Here is a 26,500-nt window from a genome sequence, read left to right as displayed (position 1 = left end):
ACCTAAGAACAACTAAAGTATTTGAAGCAGGAAACATACGTTTAAAAAAAACCCAACCCCACTGCTGTTGAATTCATTCCAACTCATGGTGACCCCATGTGTGACAGAGTAGAACTGCCCTACAGGTTTTCTAGGTTAAGATCTTTACGAAAGATCACCAAGCCTTTCTTCTGTGGAGCCACTGAGTGGGTTCAAACCACCAACCTTTAGGTTAGCAGCTGATTACGAATTGCATGTGCCACCCAGGAACCAGATATGACCAATCAGTGTATTTCAGGAATCATTTTAGGCTGCTATAATGGAAATGGAATTGGGGAGGGCAACACTGAAGATGGGAAAATCAGTTAGCTGAAAATTGCATAAGATATGCTGGAAAATGACAAGGGTTTGGTCTACAGCTAGGATGTTCACAATGAAGACGGAGAAGAGTAAGTAGGATCTGAAAGATATTTAGGAGGTAAACAGGGCTTGGAGATTTATTAGATAAAAAGAATGAAGGAGATAAGCCAAGCATAATACTCACATTTCCGGCACTGAAACATGACAGAAGATGCCATTTTCAGAGACAGGAATAGGTTTAGAGAAAAAAAAAATGATTCACTTTGGACAAGTTTAATTTGAGATGCCTGTGAGACAAGTAATGAATGATCTCTAAGAGATCAGAGTTCAGGAAATCGGTCAGGTTAGAATGCACACAACAGAATATAGAAGTTTTCTAAAGCCAATGGGGTGGGCTTCCACATGAAGCAATCCAAAACAGAATGAGAAACAGAGAAATGCAAAACAGAACTCAAACCATGCACATTCTTCATATACACTAATAACTGAAGTTTTGGAAAAAATAAGATCCTAAGGGAAGAAATGAAAAGGATGAAAGTTAGAAAACCAAAGTTCAGAGGTAACTTTATTAAAAAAAAAAAAAAAAGTTGTTCTTAGGTAAACATTTCTAATTCAGAATACTTTCATTTACAAAATTTGTTAGTTAAACAACAGATAATTTAGAAAGGCATTCCAACTCTAAGGATTTTAGTCCTTCCCTCCCTGGGTTAAATAAAAATAATACTGTTCACTATATACTTAACATTTGATGTTTTTACTTTACTGACTTTCCTGTTACAGTCTAGCGCTGGTATAAATTTTCTAGCTCTCTGTGTGGTCAATTCTAAAACTTTGGGAATTAGAGTCTGTCTTCAGGGAAATACAATACAGATTTCAGAAAGAGATAATGATAATTTGAACACAACAACAAAAAAAGATCATTCTCTGATGGTTAATGACTAGTTCAGAGCTTATAATATCTAAAATATTAAAATCCATGCATTTTTACAGGATAAATGACACGGGCTGTATTTTTATTCCCTATTCAAAGTAGAAGAAGGTGATGCTCTTAGGACACAAGACCCAGTGAAACTGTAGGCAAATATTAATATACATTTTGAATATTAAAGAACAGAGCCACTCAAGTAGACAAAGGAAACACGAATTTTTAAGAATCTTTTTACCTGAACAGTAAACAGAGCATGAAAATAGAGATTTTCATCTTGCTAAATGATGTTTCAGGAATAAAATTACTACACAAAAGTATTTTCCTTCAAATGTTCTGTGAATAAAGTATCACACATTGCTATGTAAAACCAGGTCATTATCTGTTTTTCTTTCCTAACAACTATTTGGTGAAATAATGACTAATGACAGAAAATCAAAATCTAGGTACTGCAACTAACTGCTCCAACAACTATACGTTAATTAATTCTAAAGCTAAAATGGGAATAATCAGAAAATTATTTTATACATAAAATCTCAAAAAGATCAGATAAATGTGATTACCAAAAGATACCCTACATATTTAAATATTACCATTTGTATTGAGTTTACTTTCTTTCCACGTACCAGGAAGGACAAGCCTGTTGACAGAGATCCTTATTCAAACACTAAGTGGATAGTGGAGGTATTCTTTGAGAGTTAGTTTATAGCTTCAACGATATTCTCAATCACCTACTCATAAAAATTATGCCTAGAAGTTTTAGATTGGGAATTTCGAATGACCTCTGCCAGAGTTCACAAGGTTCCATCTGTATGTGAAATCACAACCAGGCCACAGAAGAGAGGACCCCTAGGAGCGCTTTCTCCTGACTACCTGCTGGTTCCAAAACACTGGCCAGACATTAGCTGCACGCACTGCCAGGATCAAACAGAGGCCAACAGGCACTGCTTATTTCATGGGGACTTGGAAATTAACTTTAACCAAACTTCATTTTTGCTCTGAAGGTTCTTTATCTTTACAAAAGTTCACAATCTAGTAAGGAAAAAAAATGTGTACGTATGTGTGTGTATATATATATATGTATATCATATATACCATATATATCATATTTGAACAATTCAGCAGTTACCAAGCAAGACAGTAAATTGTTCTTTCTGCTTTATCCTTCATAAAACAAGTCATTAAAATCTCTTCTACCCCTCTGAACTAGTTAGATGAATGATATATACCTAAGTGAAAATCATAAGTGGATCTCAAGGTTTTTATTTCCTTAAAAATCAGGATAAATGATAACATTTCGGGGTGGGGGGGTTTCTCACCTATTTATTAAACTTTTTATTTTGGAATGATTTTAGACTTACAGAAGATTTGCAAAAACAATACAAAGAATTACTGCATATCATTTACCCAGATTCTCCAAATATTAACATTTTACCACTTTTATTTGCTTAATCATTCATATTTTCTCTCTCTACATACACATATCTTTTTCTTCCTTAAACATCTGAGAATAAGTTGGAGACATAATGCCACTTTTAAATACATCAGTTTTAATTTCCTAAAAATAAGGAAATTCTCTTATGTAACCACAGTACAATTATCAAAATCAGAAAATCAGCATTGATAACAGTATCCTTATCTAATTTACAAATTTTACTCAAATTTAACCAATCTTCCCACTGTGACCTATATTACAAAAGAAAACACATTTTGTCTGGTCCAGGATCCAATCCAAGATCCTATGTTCCATTTAGCTATGTGTCGTTATCTTCTTTTGATCTAGATAAAAATCCGATTTTCTTTGCGTTTCTGGACCTTGACATATAGTGAAAATACTATGTTACATGGCTTAGTTCTTTTTTCTCCCCATCAGCATGGTTATATTATTCATTTGTTCGTGTCCATTTGTTTCTCTTTATACTCTGAGTTTTTTTTCCCAGAATCTTGATTTGACTGATTGTGAAATATTAACATGGATCTAAAATTCATAACTACACAAAAAATAAAATGTATAATCAAAGTCCCTCCCTCTCATCTCTACTACCTTGTTTCCCATCCCTCAATTCCTTCGATCCTATCCCCATCCACCTCCTATAGGTATGCAATCTAATTAGCTCTGGTCACGTGTGTGTGCATGCTGTGTGTTTCTACAAATGTGTGCATACATGTCTGTTTTCTTATTTCCCCTAGTTGTTCACCAACACCTATTAACCTCTCCTTACTTTAATAAGACAAATACTACTTTCAGCTTGATATATGGCCACTCAGATATCCACTACATTTCCCATCTTCCCTTCCAGCTAGGTGTGACCATGTGATTAATTAAGTAAATGCCAATAGGATGGAAGGGGAAATAAAGGGTGACTTTTCTAGGTTGCCCTGAAAAAAATATGGGTGTAAACTCCCCTGCTCCTGCCAACTTCCTGCTGAGATTTGACAATCGGCATGAAAGCAGCCACTCTGTACCCCAAAACAAAAACCATCTGTTGTGAATGCAAGAGTCACTCTCCTAGCCCTTGACAACCTCCTTTCCAGGTTCTTAAATGACAAAGAAATTAAACTTTTTCTTAAGTCAATGTATTTTTTGTTTCTCTCGGTTACAACTGGTTAGACCATAGCCTAACTATGATGGTCCTCAGATGGAAGGCCATGGGGCATTCCAGGAAATTCAAATAATGAAATAGGAAAGAAGAGAGCACCAGGGAGACTGGGGTAGACAGCAGAGTACACGCGGGGCTTTGCAGGCCATGTGATGGCAATGGGAAGACACTAAAGAGTTTTAGGTAGACAAATGATAATTGGGTTCCCTACACTGAAGAATGGATTGGTACAAATAGCTACAGAAAAACCGTTTAGGAAGCTACTGTATTAGTCCATGATACAGACAGCAGTGGAATGGGATAGGAGGGACAAAGAAAATAAATGAAACCAAAAGTTATTTAGATGAAGGGTACAGAAGCAGCCCCTTCCAAATGCCCTTGAGACTACTTTTTTACATCAAGGTGCTCACCATCCTACAAGATACTTCAAGGACTCTGCATCCATACCCAGAAGCACAAGCTTCTCTGATCCTCCCTTATCCTCACCTGACCCAATTACACCCACCACCCCTAAATACCCCTCACTCTTTTCCAAGCCATTCTGCAACACCTTCTAAAGTGGTTGCTCCGTAAGGACTGTACATTCAGCATCTTCTCGGAACATTCCATTCACCTCCTCAACTTACCTAAAAACCTCACTTCTCCAGCAACCCTCACATACCTCCTTGCAATCCGCTGCCACTTCCAGAGCATTACCTCTTCTAAACCTTGAAGAACCTTCTGTTCCCTGGAGACTTTTTTTAGGTGGCTATACAATCTTCTCCAATTCCTTGGCATTTATGGAAATTCTTGCCAAAGGCCAAGATGCACTAAGGAATTTGCGTTACCTGGCTCATGCTCTTACCCTAGAGCCTAACTCATGTCATCATTCTTGGTAACTTGAACAACTATGAGAATGACCTGTGTATCATCCTCACCTCTCAGTTCTTTGAACCTCATCTCAAATAACATGCTACCTTAGCCACCCAGTCCCTTAATCACACCCTGAAATCTTTTAATCATCAGTGACTGCATCACCCTCAAAATCATCTACTAAAAAATATCACTTTCCAACTGTATCCTCCATCTTTCTAACTCACTTGCTCAAGTGCCTTCACTGGACCAATATTGAAATTTCTAATCTAGAATGTGGGACATTCTATAAGTCAACTGTCCCAAACTCTTCTAAAATGACGAACAAAAGAGGGCAAGATAATAAAAAGACATAACCAAAGTATAAACTTTGAACTCTGAATGGGGAAAAAACAGCTAAAAAAGATACTTTTTGGAATAATTGAGGAAACTCGAATCTGGACAATACATTAGATATTAATTTTCTTTGATATGATAATGGTACACACTGTTGTTGGTCAGAAATTGTGGCTACTATAAACAATGCTGCTGTAAAGGTTTTGTAAACATCATTTCACATTGTAGTCTTTTATCTCTAAAAGATTCCCAGAAGTTGTACATCGAAGGCCAAAGGGTATGTACTTTTATTTTAACATGTAATGTCAGACTACTTTCCAATGACTATAGAAAGTCACACTCCAGACATGCATGAATATGTCCAGTCCCTTTATTTCAATTACAGGGTAACTTATCAGTCTTTAAAAACAGTTTGGCACCCTGGGGAGTCGTCTGAAGTAAACACAAAGTGAGGTACTCCCAATATCGTCACCTATGAGTTCAAAAGTAGTACTCATATTACTTCCAAAGTACCAAAAGGAAAAGGTGAGAAAAGAAAGACACCCTCCACTTTAAATTCCCACTGTACTTTCTCATCTCACTATTATGGCACCTATGGAGTTAAATTATACTTACCTGTTGATGTGTTTTGTCATACCAACATACTAGAAATCACTTAAAATCAGGTACAGTATCACTCATTCAACAAATATTTATTAAGCACCTATCTACCTTGTGCCAGGCACGGCTACGCACTAACAATATACAAGTACAGGCAGTCCCCGGGGTTACCAACCCAACATAAAGCCTATTATATTAGAAATGTGATGTACACACAATAGTCCCTAATAACAAACAGATACTACTTTGCAGTGTGTATAAAAACATTATTATGACTGTATTATTATGTTAAAGATCTTTTAGTGTATCTGGAAGTGTTACTTTAATGTCTGTTATGCATAGAAAGGTATACTATGTACTACGATAAACATTTGACTAACTGACATTAGATACGAACCATGCCTATCTGCTCCGACTTACGTACAATTCTGACTTACAGACAGACTTAGCAACGGCACTCATTCATAATCTGGGGGCTGCCTGTAAACACGATAAACACCATCACTGCCCTCATGTACCTAATATTCTTATAAGACAAACTAACATTTATCAATTAATTATACAATTAATACTTTAATTACAGTTATGGTAAATGCTTTGGAGAAATAAAACAGAGGGCAATGAAAAGCATGTCACCCCAGCACACAGTACTAGGGATGGCCAAAAATGGGCTCTCAAAATTGTTTAGGGATAGTGTAATAAATTTCACATATCACAAATTACTTGATAATGTGATTTATGACATGATTTGTAAATAAGTGGTTTTATAATCATGATGAGAGGAAGAAAAGAAGATGGGAAATGAAGTTATTGAGTTCTATGAACCAGTACTGTGCCAGGTCCTTTTACATATTTAGCCTTATTCAGTTCTCCGCACCAGTTTATAAGGCAGATACTATCACTCCATTTTCAAAATGTAGAATCTGAGATTAGAAAGACAAAGTAATTTGACAAAAATCACATAGCTACTAAGCGGTGCCAGGAAATAAACTCAGGCCTATTTGGTTTTTTCCTACTATATCATAGTGATTCAAAGGCAGAAATTACAGACTAAATCTGGGGGAAAAACTCTATCTTCACAATAAAATAATATTTTTTGACATGTTATATATAAAGTTAGCAGAATAATGGCAAGTCTACTTTACATTTAAGCCACTTAATTAAAAAATGTGTAACTGGTGAACCTATATATGTAAAGTATAGTCAGTAAATTTAAGATGTATGGATAAAGTATAGTAAGCAAGTAAATAAATTAATGTAACATGTATATGTAAGTATAAAACATGAAGTGTATTCTGTAAATATGAGAGTAGTCTTTTTAGAAGCAAGAATACTAACTTTTAATTAAAACAAATATTAATTTTATACTTTGACAAAACTGCCCATATGCCACTATGTTGTATTATATCAAAGTCTAATAGAGACGTAATGTGACAAAACATTCTTACTCAGATTTATTATCTCAAACTCATGAATTTACCACTTAAGCTTATTAGAGTAAATCTAAATTAATCAGAATCTAATAACTAATAATCACAATAAAAAAAGACAAAGATAGCGAGGAAAAAACAAACTCATAGATTACTGTTAAAAATACTTTTAAGGGCTTCCAGGAATGATCTTCTGAAGTAACTTATTTACACTTATATATGTACAGTAATATACACACACAAACATCCAAATTAGATGTGTGTTTCAAACATACACTTAGGTCATTTTGGGAGCAATATTATTTCTGTAGCAAAATATATCCATCAAGGCTTAAACAATGTGTAGAAAAAATAAGTATCTGCTGCTTAAAATAGTAGGACGTAAAAGAGTTATAAAAAGTAACAAACAGTCCACAATTAAGGCTAAAAAATAAATAGATTCTTTTATAAAGACTATAAAGGGACTTTTCAAATTTTTACATTCTCTGGATTTTAATGTTAGTGATTCCTTTATTGCATCAAGGTTCACTTCAAAGCTTATTATTTTCTAAAAAATGTCTGCCTTGAGCATTAGGCTCTTTCAAGAACTATCTGTATGGGAATCAAACTGACAACAGCAACTCAAAAGATTAGAAAGGAACCTTAGGGGGCAGTGAGTTTATGTTAATGGGGGAGGAACAACTCAGAAACGGAGGCTGAGAACGGTTGCACAACTTGAAGAATGTAATCAATGCACTGAATTGTACATGTAGACACTGCTGAATTGGTGTCTGTTCTGCTATGTATATTCTCAACAACACACATAAAAAATTTTTTAAAACCTCATTATTTTCCTTTTGTTAAAAGAGGTAAATCACTAGCATATAAGATTAGATATAATCACTTTTTAGTTATCAAATTTAAAGACAAGAGGGTTATACTAAAAGGGAGGAAGGGAAGAAATGTTTCCTGATCTAAAAAGAGAAAAGATAAGGAAAAAGTAGAGATTACATGAGTTAACTGTCATTAGATGAAAGTGAGCAGAGACAGGTAGATATGCAAAAAACACCAGAGCCACTAACTGGTCCCGGGTCACTACTGCACAGTTGGACAAAGAGTTCACACACAAAGGCACTTGGTCAAGGGGGCAAGTGAAGTCTTGACATGTGAGCTATACTCCACTTGCTAAGCCTGTTTTAGGGCTAGTGTGTGCTGGGGCTAGATGTACTCAGAAAACAGAGCACTTTTTCTAATTCACACAAAGTTGCAGGCCACTTGCCAGGCCTTACAACTTACAAGCTGTGTCCATTTGCAGGGATGCCTTTTGGAATTTGCATAAAAGCCCTTCAATGGTCTGAAGGAAGGAGCCCTCCTGGCACAATGGTTAAGCAGTGGGTTGCTAACCGAAAGGTTGGTGGTTCGAACCTACCAACGGCTCTGTGGTACAAAGGCCTGGCAATCTGCTTCCATAAAGATTACAGCCTAGAAAACCCTATGGGGCAGTTCCACTCTGTCATATAGGGTCCCTATGAGTCGGAATAGACTCCACAGCATGTAACAACAACATGGTCAGAAGCAGGCTGGGCAGCTGGCCTCCACCACTGTTCTATTTCTTCAGCCTCTACCAGCGAACCTCCCAGCCCCAATGTTATACTTAGAGATCTATGAGAAAATAGCAAAACTGTACAGCGAGCCTCTACTATGGAATGTTCACAGACCACTATCCATTCATAATTCAAAGTGAACTTTTATTTTATACTTTAAATTTGAGATTAAAGTCCATTATTGAATTTGATGATAATTTGTTACGCAAAAGTAATCATTTTATCACTAATGGAAAGTTTCTAATGGAGTTTACTCTATAAGGGGAATAAATACAACTTTCCTTTAATTGTTTAAATGTAATGACTGCTCCTAATTCAGTTATCACTACATACCCTAAAGGTTTCTAGGATCACACTTTGTTAGGCATTAGAAAGAACTATCGCATATGTACGTGAAAAAACCCACTGCCATTGAGTCCATTCCATCATAGTGACCTCATGTGACAGAGCAGAACTGACCCATAGGGTCACCTAGGCTGTAATCTTTACAGATGCAGGCTGCCACATCTTTCTCCCGCAGAGTGTCTGATGGTTTCAAACCGTCAACATTTTGGTTAGCAGCTGAGCGCTTTAACGGTAACAGAATTGCATGCCATAGAAAATATTCTATAATTTGCTCTAATTCATGGAAGCAAACAACTATTCTCCCTATCCCCAAATTAGTCGCTGTTTCATATCTCCATATATGTTCGAGTTTCATATTTAGGATAAACAAAAACATAGACAATACAGCAAATATGATATCAAAATACATGGGCTGATGATTCTTTATTCTGAAGTCTCTCCATTTTACATAACCTACAATATAATAAATGCTTATCTAGGAAAAGTGATAAAGCACAAGTTTAATTATATAACATAAGGTGTAAATATAAGTATAAATCCATTGCCATCAAGTTGATCCCAGCTCACAGCAACTCCATAGGGCCGAGTAGAACTGCCCTACAGGGTTCCAAGGAGCGGCTGGTGGATTTGAACTGTCGACCTTTTGGTTAGCAGCTGTGCTGTGCTCTTAACCACTATGCCAGCAGGGCTCCACAGGATTGCTAAAGAAAATGAAATACCTATTCTTACTTTGTAATTCAGTTTAATTAATTCAGGTTATTCTTCTTTCTATTTAAACACACGGTAAGCAAATGTTCTACGGAATTCGCTAATTAATAAATCTTCAAGCTGTTTTCTAGAAATGGATGCCGTGTATAATAACAGAACCTCAGATGTTTGCTTTTACCTCGAATAACATAATTATCCAGTGCGTCTTCCATCCTCTTTAGTGCTTCGGTTCTATCAGAACCATATGTGATTAGCTAAAAAAAAAAAAAAAAAAAAAGAATTCTAGTAAAAATTAAAATATTTCATAACAGATTTCCCAACTTATCTTTTGAAATTTCATAGTAGTTCAATTTTTAATATAAAGTATGTCCATTAAGGTTTTTTAAAGTAAATAATAATTAAATTCAAGCCATTTCAGACTTTTCTCCTATATTTCACTATTATAGTAAGTAGTTCTGAGATAAAAATATAACAAAAACAAGCACAAAAAATTTTTTTAAAAGAAACATACCAAAATGTGAACACTTCAGATAGGATACAAACATCAGGGATGATAAAACCAAACTAAATCCACTGCTGTCGAGTTGATTTCGACTCACAGCAACCCTACAGGACAGAGTAGAATTGCGCCATACGGTTTCCAAGAAGTGGCTGGTGGATTCGAACTGCTGACCTTCTGGTTAATATCCAAGTTCTTAGCCACTACACCACCAGGGCTCCTCTGGGATGGTGGGGGATTTTTATCTTCTATTCCTGTTTTTCTGTACTTTCCAAATTTGATACCCTGAATAGCTAACACGTTCACAAATGACAAAAATGTAAACTTTTAAATATAAATGTTTAGAAATAAAGATTATCTTAAGAATCACTCATAAAAATAAATAAGCAAAAAGGAAAAAAAAAAAAGAATCACTCATGGTTTTACAGATAACATAGAACAGAAGCAAAAGTTACTTGTATTAGAAAAACATAAAGGTCTTACTGTTCTGTATGATTTTGTGCCTATTTATATGCATCTTATAATAATTTAGCTATAAAATAAGAGATTAGCTATTCATAAAAGACTTTTCTGGTTGTTACATCAGTCCGTAGATGGCAATTATTTTACTACATTTTCTATTAGCTCTTCAATATCAATATCAAGCAAAATTAATTTGCAGGACTTTTTTCCAAACAAAAATGTATTCATCTAAAAATGTAATCACATCTATTTAAATCAATTTATAATATTTTTGTGTATTTTTATTTTCAAACTAAATAGTACTTTTCTAAGAAACAAAGTATCTGAAGTTTATTTTAACAATATTAGTGTAAAAACTTTGGAGTCCCTGAGTGGTGCAAATGGTTAACACACTTGGCTGCTAACTGAAAGGCTGAAGGTTGAAGTCCACCCAGAGGCACCTTGGAAGAAAGACCCGGCAATCTACTTTTGAAAAATCAGCCATTGAAAACCTTATGGAGCACAGTTCTACTTGGACACATATGGGGTCGCTATGACTCGGAGTAAATTTGACAGCAACTGGTGTTTTTTTTTGTTTGGTTTGGTTTTTTAGTGCAAAAACTTCAGCGAAAAAGGAAGGATAAAAACTTGTTTGCTTACTGCAACTACCACTATATAAAAAAATTATACCTCGAGAAAACCATCGTGAGAAACAGTGTTAAGTAAATAAGTCATCTCCCTCTACAGATCTAAAATTTCAGAGAACACTGGATTTTCTAAATAAAAATCCAGTTTTAACTATTACAGTCAGCATTTTACATTTCATAAGATCTTAAGATTTTAAATATTTTAACAGAGCTAGAAATTTAAGCAGAATTGTTATTTATTCTGGTTAGCCAAAGCACTGCAACTGGGCAAAAAGGTATTTTATACTTTATATAAAATGTAATTATGTCAAATCTATTTAATTTACCAGTGATAAGCAAATTCGAAGAGAAGAGGTAAAAATTATTCTGTCACCTCACACTCATGCTTTCATCTCAGGCAATCTTCGGGAAAGGCCAAAAAGCAACTCAATTCCTTTTCACTGCAATGAGTTGGGTTGGCATCATTGGATAGATGTTTGCTATTGTCTGTGTGCATGTGTGCCTGTGTGTGGTGGTAGTTTGAGTTTACTGGGGAGGAGGGAGTGTTGCAAACTAATATGATGTTAAAATTTATCTTTTGAGAGAAAAGAAAATCTCTGCTTCCACTTTTCCATCAGTGCATAATTACTTGTTTAATTATAGCACATGATTCAGACGAGGGCCCAATTTCAGACATTTAAATTAAATCCATGCATTGTCTTTTCAGAAGAAATGAAAGAAACCACAGAAAGCAAACTAACTTTTGAAATCATCGGGTCGTAATAAATGCTAATATCACTTCCTGGTTGGATGCCGCTGTCAACCCGGACCTGGGAGAAAAGATGGGGGAAATGAAAGTAATTTAATGTTGTGCAGATACTTTTTTTAACAACAAACTTAATTTTCATGAAGAAACAAAGAATTTCACTCGCAAATTGAAAATACAGAGGGCAAATTATCGTGATCTGTGAATATGCAGTACAACATATATCTTTTGTTCTCCCACTAAATGAAGGAACTAACAGCAAAAAAAAAAAAAAAAAACTTTTTACATCATCATCCTGGGATGCACTGGTAGCTATTTGATGGTGTCTTCCAACTGAAGCCTGGCCTAGTGATGCCCCTTCTAATCCTGTCCCCCACTGTCTCCTTCTCAGAGCTGCAATCAGGACTCCAGTCAAGCCCAGGCAGCAGGACTTGGGAGCTCTGCTCCTCGGCTCTATAGGAACACTGGTCCTCTGGCTTTTATGTCACTAACACTTTCCTTTTTTGCCTCGCCCTCTCCACTTTAAAACGCTTTTTCTCTGTCACGGTTAGTCTCCTGAGGCTTTCATGTTTACACAGCTTTTTCCATGCCTTTGCTTTGGAAGAACACAGCCCTGATTAGAGTTCTGATTTTGCAATTTTCATGGGGGGAAAAAAATAGCACAAGTTCAAAATATTCTTTTGAAGAACCTGATGGCTGTTAACCAGCCAACAAGTTAGTTAGTCTATCGCTGATTCTTGTTTTCATCTCCCAGTTTGATATCAGCGGTGAGGCACAGAGGTTAGCCATGTAAAACTTCAAATGAGCAGTTGCTGGGGACTAAATACTTATTAAATTATTGCTACAAAGTTTTGGAATCTGAAGTATTTAAAAGCTAGTCAAAATACTTAAGACCATCAGGCATACCCTAGGGATCTTGAGGCTAGAGGAATTTAATCGAAGCTGCTAGAACAGCAGGACTTTGAGGCCCAACATAGTAAAGGGTGGGAAGAGAAGAGCGGAAGCTCACGTGGCTGCTCACCTGTGGGAAGAAAGCTTCCTAATAAACAGCAGCTCATCTGTCTACAGCAAGGCAGGAAAAGGTCAACACAGCGGCTGTTAGGCCTTTAATATTTTAATTTAGGCAATTATCAAGGGACCACATGTAGAACCTCTTGTCTAGGATATCCACACGAGGGGATGATGATGGCTTTATTATACAGTGACATCAAAAGACAAACCGTGGTTTTACTCTCTTAAAGAATCTCATTAAAAAATTACTATTTTTCTCTTTGTAAGGTTTCAAAAAATAACATTCTAACTTACCCAGAGTGCTTTTATTTCTGAATTGGCAAACATAAATAAAAATATAGACATTTGGATTCATAGTCACATCTGTATATGAGAATCTCAATTTTAAATGCAAGCCACCCAGCACAGTTACAGTTTGTAAGCACACTTACAAAACTATATTTGGTTTTCTAGTTTATGAACTATACTTTAGGACATAAACTAAAGTTCTATGAAATTCACAATGTTTACAAAAACTAGAAAAGAATTAACAGAGCAGCTCTGAAAGCCAGAAAATCACAGTCTACCTTCTCCCCACATTTGAAGTGTCCCCAAATGGCAACTGGCAATCAGATTAGACAATAAAAAAGATACCTCTGAACTTTCATTTTCTTGATGTTAGTAGCAAAAAGTTACAGAAATAATTTTTACCACCATACAATCTTTAAAAACATAGCATGTTTGCTAATGCTGTGTTTAAAACTGAGATTCATATAAGTTCTACAACTTTTGACTTTAAATGTATCTTACTATTTGTCACATAAACTGCTACAAAGCTAATGTGGAACTTTGATTTTCAACCTACTGATAAAATAACACAGACCATAAAGAATATTTATAGTACTACCCTACAGTTTATAACTTAAAATTTTAGTTACCTTAATAACACTATCCTAAAAGTTAGGTTACCTAGGGTTCCTAAGTATAAACGTGTCTTTGCTATGTACTAAAATTATGATCATAGAAGGTATGTCATTTTAATTTAAAAATACATAAGGTAAAATCAAGATGTACCAAATATGATAATCTCATATAAGCAAATCAACATTTCCAATTTAAAACTGTAACAAAGCAAGATAACTCTCATAATTTACTGCTTATGTAGCTTTTTATAAATAATAACCAGCTATGTTTTTATTTCTAGCAATCAATTAAAAGTCAAATCAAGTCTCCCTTCCTCCAAAGAAACAAAGGCTTTGCAAACTGGCATTGTAAGTCAATGAATTGTAACCAAATTTCTGAGCAAAACAAAAGTGCAGTCTACAAATAATAAATTTACAAAATTTGATGATCAGAGACCAAAAAGAAAATCTTCCTTTTGCCATATAAATAAATCTTATGCTTAAAGAAGCACGTGAAAAGTACAAACCATAAGTTAACTCCCAAGTATGTATTCCTGTGACCAAAGAAGGTAAGAGCCAAAAATGATTTCCCAAGTTAAACTGAATGATCGAGTTTTAATAAGGGAAGGAAGAAAAACAAACAATAAAAACACCACCAAAAACACCCAAGCACCTCTATGAGCTTCTCAAAACTGTTGCTCAGAAATCCCTAGCAAATTAAAATTTCTTTCTTCAGTACCACAGTGGACCCTGTGAAACTATCAGATGCCTCCCACCCTTCATTCTCAATTCACCTCTCCCCGTAAGCACAAACAACTCCCAGCCCGCCATGTCTACCTGACAAGTGACAGCCCAATCTGATTAAATGCTTGCAAGGGAGGGGACTCGTGGGCCTCCATGACAGGCCAAAAGTGATCACCATGGAGATACATAATTACAGCTGTCAACGCATCTACTGTCCTGCTGACATCAATTTGATTGCTCCCAGCAATAATGATAGACAAAGCTTAGTGTGCACTCTCCTGCACCCAATCACTTTATCTATTCCTTGGTCCATTTAGCTGACATGCAACATTCATGCAAGCAAATAACAGCAGTAAGCAGAACATTTAAGGCATTTTAATTGTTTTTTCTTTCTACGGATGGCTCACAACTGCAAATGTTATTACATAAAACTCCTGCTGCAGCATTAATTGAAGAAAGATTTGGTGGGACAAAGACTGTAGGGGGTATAGTTTGTCCATTATCACTTGTACTTTCAACAGGTCTCACGTTTGAAAATTGCAAATTGCAAAAACTTGTGAGGGCAAAATGTTTGACATCCTTCCTGTTAGCTATTACAACATGGTGAAAACTTCTAACAACGAGAGTAATCATTATGAATTCTTATTTAATACTTTTTTTGTTTGATTAAAAAAATGTTTAGGTATGTCCCTGTGACACTTGTTTTCTCATCTGCTACTCAACGTCACATAATGCCTGTTAAATCTTTACAATTTTTTTTCTGCCTTCAGGCTTTGAACACAGCATGAAGTCTCCAAGCCTAGAAAGGGTCAAGTCCCTTTAGAAAGCACATGGGCAAAGACAATTTAAAAAGTGAAATAAATCATATATCCAATAACATCTTCAAATTTAGAATTCTTCCTGTAATCTTTCACCATCTTCATGCAAGTAATCAAACTGAGTAATCATATTCACAGATGGTACAGCCTTGTCATCCAGTAGCCAATATAATGTCCTATATCTGTGCACTTGTTACCTTGATTAAGAAAAAGGGTATGTCCTTGTTCTTTTTATGCAACAAAAACGATTTAAAGAACAGCTATTAAATGTAGAAAAAGTACAGATTAAGTGGACAGTGACCATTTTTTTTTACACTGGCATGAATAATATGTACTTCTTAAAGTCCATGACACAATAGAATGAGGCACACTGTTTTCCTTAATCCACTTCAATTAAGGAGTTGATTTTGTGCTTGAATTTCCTGACATCTGACTACACAGGGAGCTAGTTTAGATTTCTTGAAAAGATGAAATTGCAACACACAAAAAAGCCATTTCTCATTCCAGAATCCCATCATCTTTTACATTAAAAATTTCCAAAGAATTGGGAACATTGGAAACTACCATTTTTATCATCAGATAGCTCTGGATTTCCCGTCAAGTGAACTCTGGTTTTCCTGTACACCATAAACTAGAAAATATTAAAAATAACAAAACCAAGAAAAAGACCATGATTTCCACGAGTTTCACTTGCCCTTCAATTTATACCCTTTGGTCTTGACATGCTTTAACATAAAAGCACAACATAAATCAAGATTTTAACTCCTCACTTGATGTTACAGCTTAATGACTTACACCAGGTAGATGTACTGGTTCTTGGTACTGAGACAATCTCCCAATAGATGGTAAACCAAAAGACTTATAGGGATCCTGAAAGTTCAAAGAAAAGGAAGCAGTCTTTGAATTACAAGTCAGCACAAGTAAGGTTAAATATTTAAAAAATGAAGAAGCATTTACAGGTCTATTGTCAACATACACTATTTACTAAATAACAGATTGCAGAATATTACTGTCTTATTATGCTCATTCTAGACAATTTAGAAGTTTAGTTAAAAATCAAACATAACTGGGAGCAGAGTTTAGCGTGCCCTTAACTGTACTATATTGAAATTGGTAAATTTCCAAATTTTTATAAAACCTTGTTGGAATGGCTAGGGCAAAAATAAAATAACTTCGGTTCTACATCAAAACATACTCAAGTTCACAACAACAAATGTGGTGCACAAACAATACTGGTTTTTTTGCTTTTGTTTTTACTTCTCAAAATAGCTCACATACGGAAAAATTTGAGAGTTTTAGTTCTTCAAATAAAGACCCGAAAAAAAATTTTGCATATGCTACTAGATATGTACTCCATTTGTAAACATCTTAGGTCATCAGAATAAATAATAAATATGATCAGTGTCACAATAATAATAGAAGAATAACAGTTAAAATATGGCAAAAACCAAGAGCAATAATAAGCAAGCCAAAGTATATTTTTCACAATCTTTAAAAAAGAACTTTAAAAACTTTCAGCATTCTTAAACACAGATATTGTAACTAATTTTTTTTATTTCCATAGGCAGGCTTTGATATTCAAAAGTAGATGGCAGTACAAATGTTGACTTGCAGTCCTGTTTTAATCATTTGTTGACTGCTTTACTATCCAAGTATATAGCTATAAAATAACAGGAAAGTATTAAACTGAGTTTTCACTTATGACTAAAACTTATTATTGACATTATAAATGAAAAGTACACATTTTACTAAAACCCTTAAAACTTAAAATTCAATTGTTACTTTCACATAATCAAAAGGGACAAAATTATTAGGAAAAAATAGTCAAAAATGTTCAGTAAATATTGAATTAACAATTAAGATGTACCCAGGGCAGACTCTTAAACATACACTCACACACACACACAGAAATAAATGCTATTTATTACTAATAAGGTTTGGGGGAAAAAATAAAACAAAAGATGGTCCATTCAAGTTCAAGAATATTTACCTACTGCTGTGTTGCCTCTTAAACTAATTGGTAGTTATTTCCCCCTCCAGAAATAATAAACGAAGAATTAAACTCAATTCTTTAAAACTATTTTATATCATGTCAAAAGTATCTAAACAATGTTTCTGGTTCAATTCTGGATCACATAGTGAAACACTTAGCAGAAAGTTATCAACCCTAACTTTCCCTTATTCTTTAGCTATACCTGGTATTACGACTCTGAACACAACAATCACCCGCCCTCCCAACATCATTCATTTTACCTCAGCATAAACCCGACACTCGACGGCCCAGCCGTTGATGGGAATATCAGCTTGTTTGTGCCTGAGACGGTAACCCTTAGCAACACGGATCATTTCTTGGACTAAGTCCAGGCCAGTAATGCACTCTGTGACAGGATGCTCAACCTGCAAGGGCAAGATCTGCCAGTCAACAGGTGTAGAAAAAGGTAAATAAATACAAATAAAGAAGGCAAATTTTCACTCTTGATAAAATGAGGTTAATTATATTTAACATTTAACCATATGTGACAGAAAAACCCTCTAAACAAGAGAATAAAATTAAAGAAGAAACACAATACAAAGCATGATAAGAAACTCCAAATCCTGAAAAGTATCTGTAAACTCTCTGTACCACTTTTCCCAAATTTATTTTAGATTTAGCCCCCAGAAAATATTTAACAATTTTAATTTGGAAACTAATTCTTAGCCTAAATCACATAGTTAGCTGCAATCCTCAGTGTGGCTGATAATCAACCCATTCAGCTACACTTAACATGGCATCTACAGGGACAGCTTATGATTTTCCAAAGCACTAGTCTACCATAAGTCTCACTCACTTGCATGCTTTCACTAACCTGTCCTGACAAGCAACCAGATTAGCGTAATCTTACATCAGTGCAGTGTAGCAGAAAGCAGCAGATGGATCCTTCAGAGTTTTTTCCCTCTAGACTTACTTGGGTAGTGCTTAGCATGCACAATAGCAAAACCGAGCCAGGAAAATCACTCTGCTCTCTCAGCAAATTACTGATAACTACTTTGGTTGATGCTGTCATGAGGATATCTGGTCTTCCACACCAACACATGGGATTTACATGTAGAAAACATGCACCTGCATATACAGGTACACTAACACAGATACACATCATTATAAACTTGAATGATCACTTACAAATCTTAGGATTTAGGTTTAGATCTAGATGGGTCAAAATAAAGCCACTTACGGCACTAAAGGACCAGATAATCTTTCATCTAAAACCTTGAATAAAGTTTCACAACTTTGAATAAAACTTGGCCACATCTGCTGCTTTTATACGAATTTTTTTCTCCAAAAAAAAAAAATATATATATATATGTTTTAAATGCGCTTCAGCAGTTTCTTTATCATGCTACGTCATATTTCACACACTCTGACACAGGAAAAGGTCAGTGAACAAATGAATTGTCTCATCTTCAACTACACTAATTGACGGAAGGGACTTAGTCATCATAATAATCTTGAAGCTTATCATAAGCAGACAATGCCATGGATTAAAAAAAAAAAAGCTTTGTAAAACAAACAGATGGCATCCATAATTAGCTCTGTGTGTGTTATGGGTTTGTTTACAGTAGCAACAACATTTTAAGACTTTTTGACTTAATTTTAATGACAAATCATCACTAAAGTAAGTACCTACCCTTTGTAAAATAAATGTGACACTAAATAAAGATCTGAATAAGTAGTTTAAAATATGTATTTCTGAAAGCAAATCATTGTTTTGTGACAAATAAAATAGAAATAAGATTCTATATGATAAATACAATGAGAAAGTAACAAGCACCTAGACGCTCTATTATTGCTAGAAACAAATTTCATGTGAAAAGCATCTCACCACTCTATTCAAAAGATACACCTACTATGTGTCAAAGACGTTATATAAATGCTATTCACACAACCCTGTTAGGTGAGAAAAAACTGTTTTTTAAGTAAGTGAATGATTAAATTTCCCCTATGGCCAGGCCCCCAAAAGTATGTCATATGTATCAGTCACGTCACTACACACTGAAATGAATGAAAGAATGAATGCAAATTCAGAGGTACAACTACAGTAAGTGGTAGAGGTAGGACTAAAATTTATGTCACTTGAGAGATGATGTGGCCTTTCCTGTTCCTCCTCACAGAAAATGTAGATAAAAACATATAGAAAATATGAACAATTATACAATTATATGCTATTGTTATCTTCTATAAAACATACTACTATGAAAGTTTAAAGAGCATCCAAATTTTATTATGAAGTTCTGTTTTACCTTAGAAGACCTCTTTATAACTGTAGAAACCTAAGTTCATTAGACTCACTCTGAATGAGATCCAAAATGGACCTACTTTATTCCAAATTTAGAGCTATACAACAGAAACACAACACACATTTTACAATTTAAGTGATTAAACTACAAATATTTCAAAACAGAAGTAATTAAGTAGATAACTAAAATAATAACTAGCTGCTCAAGGCAAAAATCTTCACTTAAAGCATGTCTTCAAAAATCCATTTAAGTACAAACGTCAGAGTCAACAAAATAAGCTAATATGCCTGAATTTTTCAAGTAATAGAAATATATATTTTTTAAGTAAAATTTATCACTTTAAATATTTTTGAAAGAAATCATCCTAAAATGTACTTTAATAGAATTTCAAAGCTATTCAACAAGAAGGTCAAAGATTTTCTCTGGACACTATATTATTAATATCAGGAATCTCGTAAGCATAACATCAATTAAACAATCACATACATCCTTCCACACATCCAACAACTTAGAAATACGGTTTTCCTCTGCAAGTTAAACTTAATACTTAAATGACAAGAGCAGACATATACAAACGAACAAAATGGCTACCAGGCAAGAAAAAAAATTGACAGAAGTTTTAAAAGTATCTGAAAAGGGAGGGAGCGAGGGAGGACCAATGGAAAGTGAAGGTGGCAACTAGAACAAAAGTTTTAAAAAGAAAAAAGAGTCAAAGATTAGTGTATGGTAAGCCAATCAGTTCATCTTGTCCTTCTCAGAAGAAAACTCTAACTACAGAAATCTTTTCTGTGGGCTATTATGTGGGGAAAAACAAGGCATCTCTGCCACTTACATTGGCGGAACACTGAGTTAACCTACCTTAACCCGGTTTTTCCAAGAAAGACTCATCAGAATCATTAATATGTCAATATGCTTTGTGACTCTCCAAGAGGAGAATATTACATAGCACTTCTCAACCTTATTTAACCACAGACCAACAATGTACGTTATGGGTTGAGAATTCCACTGAACACACTTTTGGAAACATTGTCTCAAACACTCAAAATACTGCGACATATTGTCACAATACTCCATACTCACCAAAGAAATTTTTGAGAACCTGGCTTCATATATAATTTTCCTATCCAACAGGAATGTTCTAGTTCCAAGAAACACATTAATAAAAGATCCACCAGATAGTAGACCTTGCATTGTAGATCAATATATTGGCACTCTAGTTTATAAATCTTGCCATGAATCTCTTGTTCCAACAGGTACAAACAACTACAATCATTAAATGCCCTATTATGGAACACATTCATTCTCAGCGACTAGAAAAATATGTATAATTCTATACACCTATAACTAAATGTCCCCAAAAAGCTAGCTTTTTATAACTCTTCTGCTATTTTAATTTAATCTTGTCTTACTGCCCACCATCAAGCTGTCACTATTGTTAGCATTTGTGTCTAGACCTCTCACCACTCCCTCATACTAATCTGGTGCTTCAAATTCTTATCTCCCCCAAAATAAATAACTAAGCTTGTGAAACACAACTGCGAGGTTAATTAGGTTTTACCTCACCTGTGGGTTCTTAATGTGTTACATTTCAGTAATAATGAACCTAGAAAAAATAAAGGTTTCCTACATTATATTGTCATTATCTACGTTCACAATTCTAAAACTTATAATATCAATTCTGACACTTCCACTGTTATCTTTAGTCTTACCATTTAAAAAAACTTAGGAAGTATGTTAAAAGTAGTAAGTGAAAGTATGACGAGCCATTTACATACTCTCAACGTATCTCCCTATAACCAAAAAAACCAAACTCATAGCCATTGAGTTGACTCCTATTCATAGCGACCCTAGAGGACAGAGCAGAACTACCCCATAGGATTTCCGAGAAGTGGCTGGTGGATTTGAACTGCCAACCTTTTGGTTAGCAGCCAAGCTCTTAACCACTGTGCCACCAGGGCTCCATCTTCCTATAAGACACTTCATTGATTACAAAGGGAAAAACTGTCACTTTACAATAGAAAAACCTGGGAGACACCACTTAAATCAAGTAGACATCAAAAGTAATGGGATAATTACATCAGCTGCGTACTGATATAATGCTCTTAGAAGAACAACAGCATTTCTGCAGTAACCCTGACTTTAATCATGAGAAAAAACGCAAACCCAAAATGAGAAGCGTTGTACAAAATAAATGTCCTGTGTTAAAAAAAAAAAAAAAGTCAAAACCAAGATTGACAAAAAAAGACCGAGGAACTGTTATGGATTGACAGTGAGTAAAAAGATGAGACAACTAAATACAATGTGCGATTCTGAACCACAATTTTTTTTTCTTTTGTTAAAAAGGACATTAGTGGGACAATTGGTGAAATTTGAATCAGGCATACAAATTAGATGATAGTAAAATATCAATGTTAATATCCTGATTTTGATAATGGCACTGTGGTTATGTAAACAAATTTCCTCGTTTTTAAGAAATATAGGCAGATATTTAGGACTAAAGGGGTACCATGCTTGCAATTTACTCTGAAATGTTTCAGATTTAAAAATATAATAGATTAGATAGATATAGATAGATAAAGCAATGTGGTAAAATGTTAGTAAAGGGTGTTAAATTCTTTGTAATACTGCTGTAACTTTTCTGTAAGTCTGAAATCATTTCAAAATAAAAAGTTAAAAATAAACAGGGAACTATTATCACTAGAAAAACTTTTTTCATATTCCAAAAAAGAAAACCAAAACTGTTGCCTCTGAGTTGATTCTGATTCATAGTGACCCTACAGGACAGAGTAGAATTGCCTCATAGAGTTTCCAAAGCTGTAAATCTTTACGGAAGCAGACTGCCACATCATTCTCCCTTGGAGCAGCTGGTGGGTTAGAACCACCAGCCTTTCAGTTAGTAGCCAAGAGCTTAACCACTGTGCCACCAGACCTCCTTTTTCTTGTATTACAAAACATTATTTAAGTAAAGATGTCTCATCTAACTTAAAACTCTAAATATTTTATAGTGATATTTACCACATAATTCTTAAAACTTAAAAAATTGGTAACTAGATTAATAGACAAGTCCCTTTCAAGGGGAGCGAGACTCATTAACCTCAAATAAAATTTAACATTAACGGCAGTCTAAACCAGGAAAAAGAGTACAAAGTGTGGAGAGGTCAGATCAATGAAGGTGTTAATTTGGTCATTATTGAGTAAGAGGGCAATTAAACAATCAAAGTTACTCAAAGGAAGGGATATTTGGTTGTAATTGTTTGGTGGCTCATGAAAAATCAACTTTTACATCAATGGATACCAAATTGCTTAGTCAAAGCAAAAGATGCCTCAAAAAGTATAAGACTCAACAGACATAACAATAAATAACATTTGTATGGCACTTTAAAATTTACAAAATTCCTTCATATGCATTAACTTGTTCCTCAAAATCCCATTGTCATTTTACAGAGAAGGCATATAAAACATTCACAAGAGGTATATGGTGAGTGAATATTAGCAGTTTTTATATTAAAAAAAGTTATCTTAATATGATTTTAAGTAACATCTTTATTAAATAGATAAACTCTAAATTGACAGACATTGCAAAGACTTGCTTTGTGAAAGCGATCTTTAGTCAGCAGAACTTGTTTGATTCAACTCAGCAAAGCAGTATTATTACCCATTGAAATATGAGGAAATTGTCCTGTTATATAAAATTGAGTTACAGAGTGGTTATTTGGCATAATAGATCTCTATCCTTCTTGTTTTTTTTTTTTTTTTTTGTTATTCCAACCTGATAGGATATAACTGATGTCATTACTTTTGGTTCAGCTCTTTGGGTTCAAGAGATTCTTTGTCCAGAACAGAATCCAACATGTACCTATTAAAATTGTGAGCTTCTACCTCCGGAGAATACAAGATTTCAAAACAAAGATGTACAGTTATTAGATTTTGATCCACAGGACCCATAAAGATGAAAGTATGTTGGGAAATAGGCCCCAACACACCATTCATGTAAACTCACTTTGAAAATCCTGGCTATATTCAAGAGTGGTAATGAAAACTGTGATGGTTGAGATTGTGTGTCAACTTGGCTGGGCCATGATCGGGTTTTAATGTAATCACTCCCATGACTGAATATACTGTGAGTAGCCAATCAGATGAAAGGGAGTCTCCTTGGGGGTTTGGCCCACATCCTGTTTTTCCTTTCTCAGTCCAGCCAATGGTTTATCAATCTTGTTGATCTTTTCAAAGAACCAGCTTTTGGTCTTGTTAACTCTTCAAGTGTTTTTCTATTCTCTATTTCATTTAATTCTGCTCTAAGTCTTATTATTTCCTTTCTTCTGGTGCCTGAGGGCTTCTTTTGCTGCTCTCTCTCTACTTGTTCCAGCTGTAGGGTTAATGTTTTGATTATGGCCCTTTCTTCTTTTTGGACGTGTGCATTTATTGCTATAAACTGACCTCTGAGCACTGCTTTTGCTGGGTCCCAAAGGTTCTAGTAGGATGTGTTTTCATTCTCGTGATTCTATAAATTTCTTTATTCCATCCTTAATTTCTTCTATAACCCAGTAGTTTTTGAGCAAGGTGTTGTTCAGTTTCCATGTGTTTGATTCTTTTTCCTTGCTTTTTCTGTTGTTGACGTCTACCTTTATGGCTTTATGGTGAGAAAAAATGCTTTGTGATATTTCAATGCTTTGGATTTTGTTGAGGCTTGATTTATGGCCTAATATGTGGTCTATTCTGGAGAATGTTCCATGTGCGTTGGAAAAGAAAGTATACTTGGCTACTGTTTGGTGGAGTGTTTGGTATATGTCTATGAGATCAAGTTGGTTGACTGTAGCCTTTAGCTCTTCCATGTCTTTGCTGAGCTTCTTTCTGAATGTTCTGTCCTTCACCGAAAGTGGTGTGTTGAAGTCTCCAGTACTACTGTGGAGCTGTCTATCTCTCTTTTCAGTGCTGTTAGAGTTTGTTTTATGTATTTTGGAAACCTGTTGTTGGGTGCATAAGTTTTTTTTATAGTTATGTCCTCCTGGTGTATTGACCCTTTAATCATTATATAGTGTCCTTCCTTATCCTTTGTGGTGGATTTTACTTTAAAGTCTATTTTGTCAGAGATTAATATTGTCACTCCTGCTATTTTTTGAGTGTTGTTTGCTTGATACATTTTTTTCCATCCTTTGAGTTTTAGTTTGTTTGTGTCTTGAAGTGTAAGGTGTGTCTCGTAGGCAGCATATAGACAGATCGTGTTTTTTTTATCCAATCTGCCACTCTCTGTCTCTTTATAGTGCATTTAGCCAATTTACATTCAGTGTAATTACTGATAGGTATGAATTTAGTGCTGTCATTTTGATGTCTTCTTTTGTGTGTTGTTCAGTTTCTTTGTTGCACTTAATTTTCTATGCTGACTCGTTTTTCTTTATGTATTTTCTTTTCATCCTTTTCATTGTCGTTGATTTTGTGTTTGCTGAGTCTTTGTATTTTTCTAGTTGTTTATTTTGACTTGTAGCATTGTTAGTTTCCTGTGTGGTTACCTTAAGATTTAACCCTATTTTTCTAAGTTTATACCAGTCTTTTATTTCTTTATATTGCCTTGACTTCCTCTCCATATGCAAAGTCTGTGTCTACATTTTTTAAGTCCCTCTTTTTTGTTTTAATGTTTCATCTTCTACATATTGACTCTGTTTACCTATTTTCAGTGTTTTAACTTTGATATACTTTTGTGTCTTCCCTATGTGGGTTGATAACTGGTTGCTCTGTGTTGTAGTCTTGGGTTGTTATCTGATGTTACTGATTTTCTAACCAGAGGACTCCCTTTAGTATTTCTTGTAATTTTGGTTTGGTTTTTGCGAATTCCCTAAACTTCTGTTTATCAGGAAATGCCCTAATTTCACCATCATATTTGAGAGACAGTTTTGCTGGATGTATAATTCTTGCCTGGCAGTTTTTTTCCTTCAAGACTTTATATATGTCATCCCATTGCCTTCTTGCCTGTATGGTTTCAGCTGAGTAGTCCGAGCATGTTCTTATTGACTTTTCTTTGTAGATGACTTTTCGTTTATCCCTAGCCGCACTTAAAATTCTCGCTTTATATTTTGTTTTAGCAAGTTTGATTATAATATGTCTTAGTGACTTTCTTTTGGGATCTACCTTATGTGGGGTTCGATGAGCATCTTGGATAGATATCTTACCACCTTTCACGATATCAGGGAAGTTTTCTGCCAAAAAATCTTCAACAATTCTCTCTGTATTTTCTGTTATCAGCCCGTTCTGGTACTCCAAGCACTCGTAGGTTATTCCTCTTGATAGAGTCCCACATCATTCTTAGGTTTTTTCATTTTTTTTAATCCTTTTATCTGATTTTTCCTCAAATAAGTTGGTGTCAAGTGCTTTATCTTCAGTCTCACTAATTCTGACTTCCATTGCCTCAATTCTGCTCCCATGACTTTCTATTGAGTTGTCTAATTCTGAAATTTTATTGTTCATCTTCTGGATTTCTGATTGCTGTTTCTCTATGGATTCTTGCAGTCTGTTAAATTTGTCATTATGCTCTTCTCTAATCTTTTTAATTTCATCTATTGCGTGGTCTGCGTTTTGCTTTATTTCCTTCCTAATTTCTTGAAGAGTTCTGTATATTAATCTTTTGTATTCTGCCTCTGGTAATTCCAAAAAATTTTCCTCCTCTGGAAAACTTCTTGATTCTTTACTTTGGGAGCTTGCTGAAGCCATCATGGATTGCCGCTTTATG

At 34.8% G+C, this 26,500-nt stretch overlaps 1 protein-coding gene across 2 annotated transcripts in view; it reads right to left on the bottom strand.

Moving 5' to 3' along the window:
* PCCA (propionyl-CoA carboxylase subunit alpha) overlaps positions 1 to 26,500 on the bottom strand; it is a 472,769-nt gene that overhangs the window by 217,653 nt on the left and 228,616 nt on the right. For both annotated transcript variants that reach the window (XM_004384162.1, XM_023738522.1), the window contains 4 exons: positions 17,758 to 17,901; positions 16,300 to 16,374; positions 12,046 to 12,114; positions 9,897 to 9,972 (listed from right to left, as the gene is read on the bottom strand). In XM_004384162.1, coding sequence (XP_004384219.1) covers positions 9,897 to 9,972; positions 12,046 to 12,114; positions 16,300 to 16,374; positions 17,758 to 17,901 — 364 coding nt within the window. The remainder of the gene's footprint in view (positions 1 to 9,896; positions 9,973 to 12,045; positions 12,115 to 16,299; positions 16,375 to 17,757; positions 17,902 to 26,500) is intronic.

The sequence above is a fragment of the Trichechus manatus genome, unplaced genomic scaffold, assembly GCF_000243295.1.
Source record: "Trichechus manatus latirostris isolate Lorelei unplaced genomic scaffold, TriManLat1.0 scaffold00118, whole genome shotgun sequence".
NCBI classification, from domain to species: domain Eukaryota; kingdom Metazoa; phylum Chordata; class Mammalia; order Sirenia; family Trichechidae; genus Trichechus; species Trichechus manatus.
This window is presented reverse-complemented; position numbering and strand designations above follow the sequence as displayed.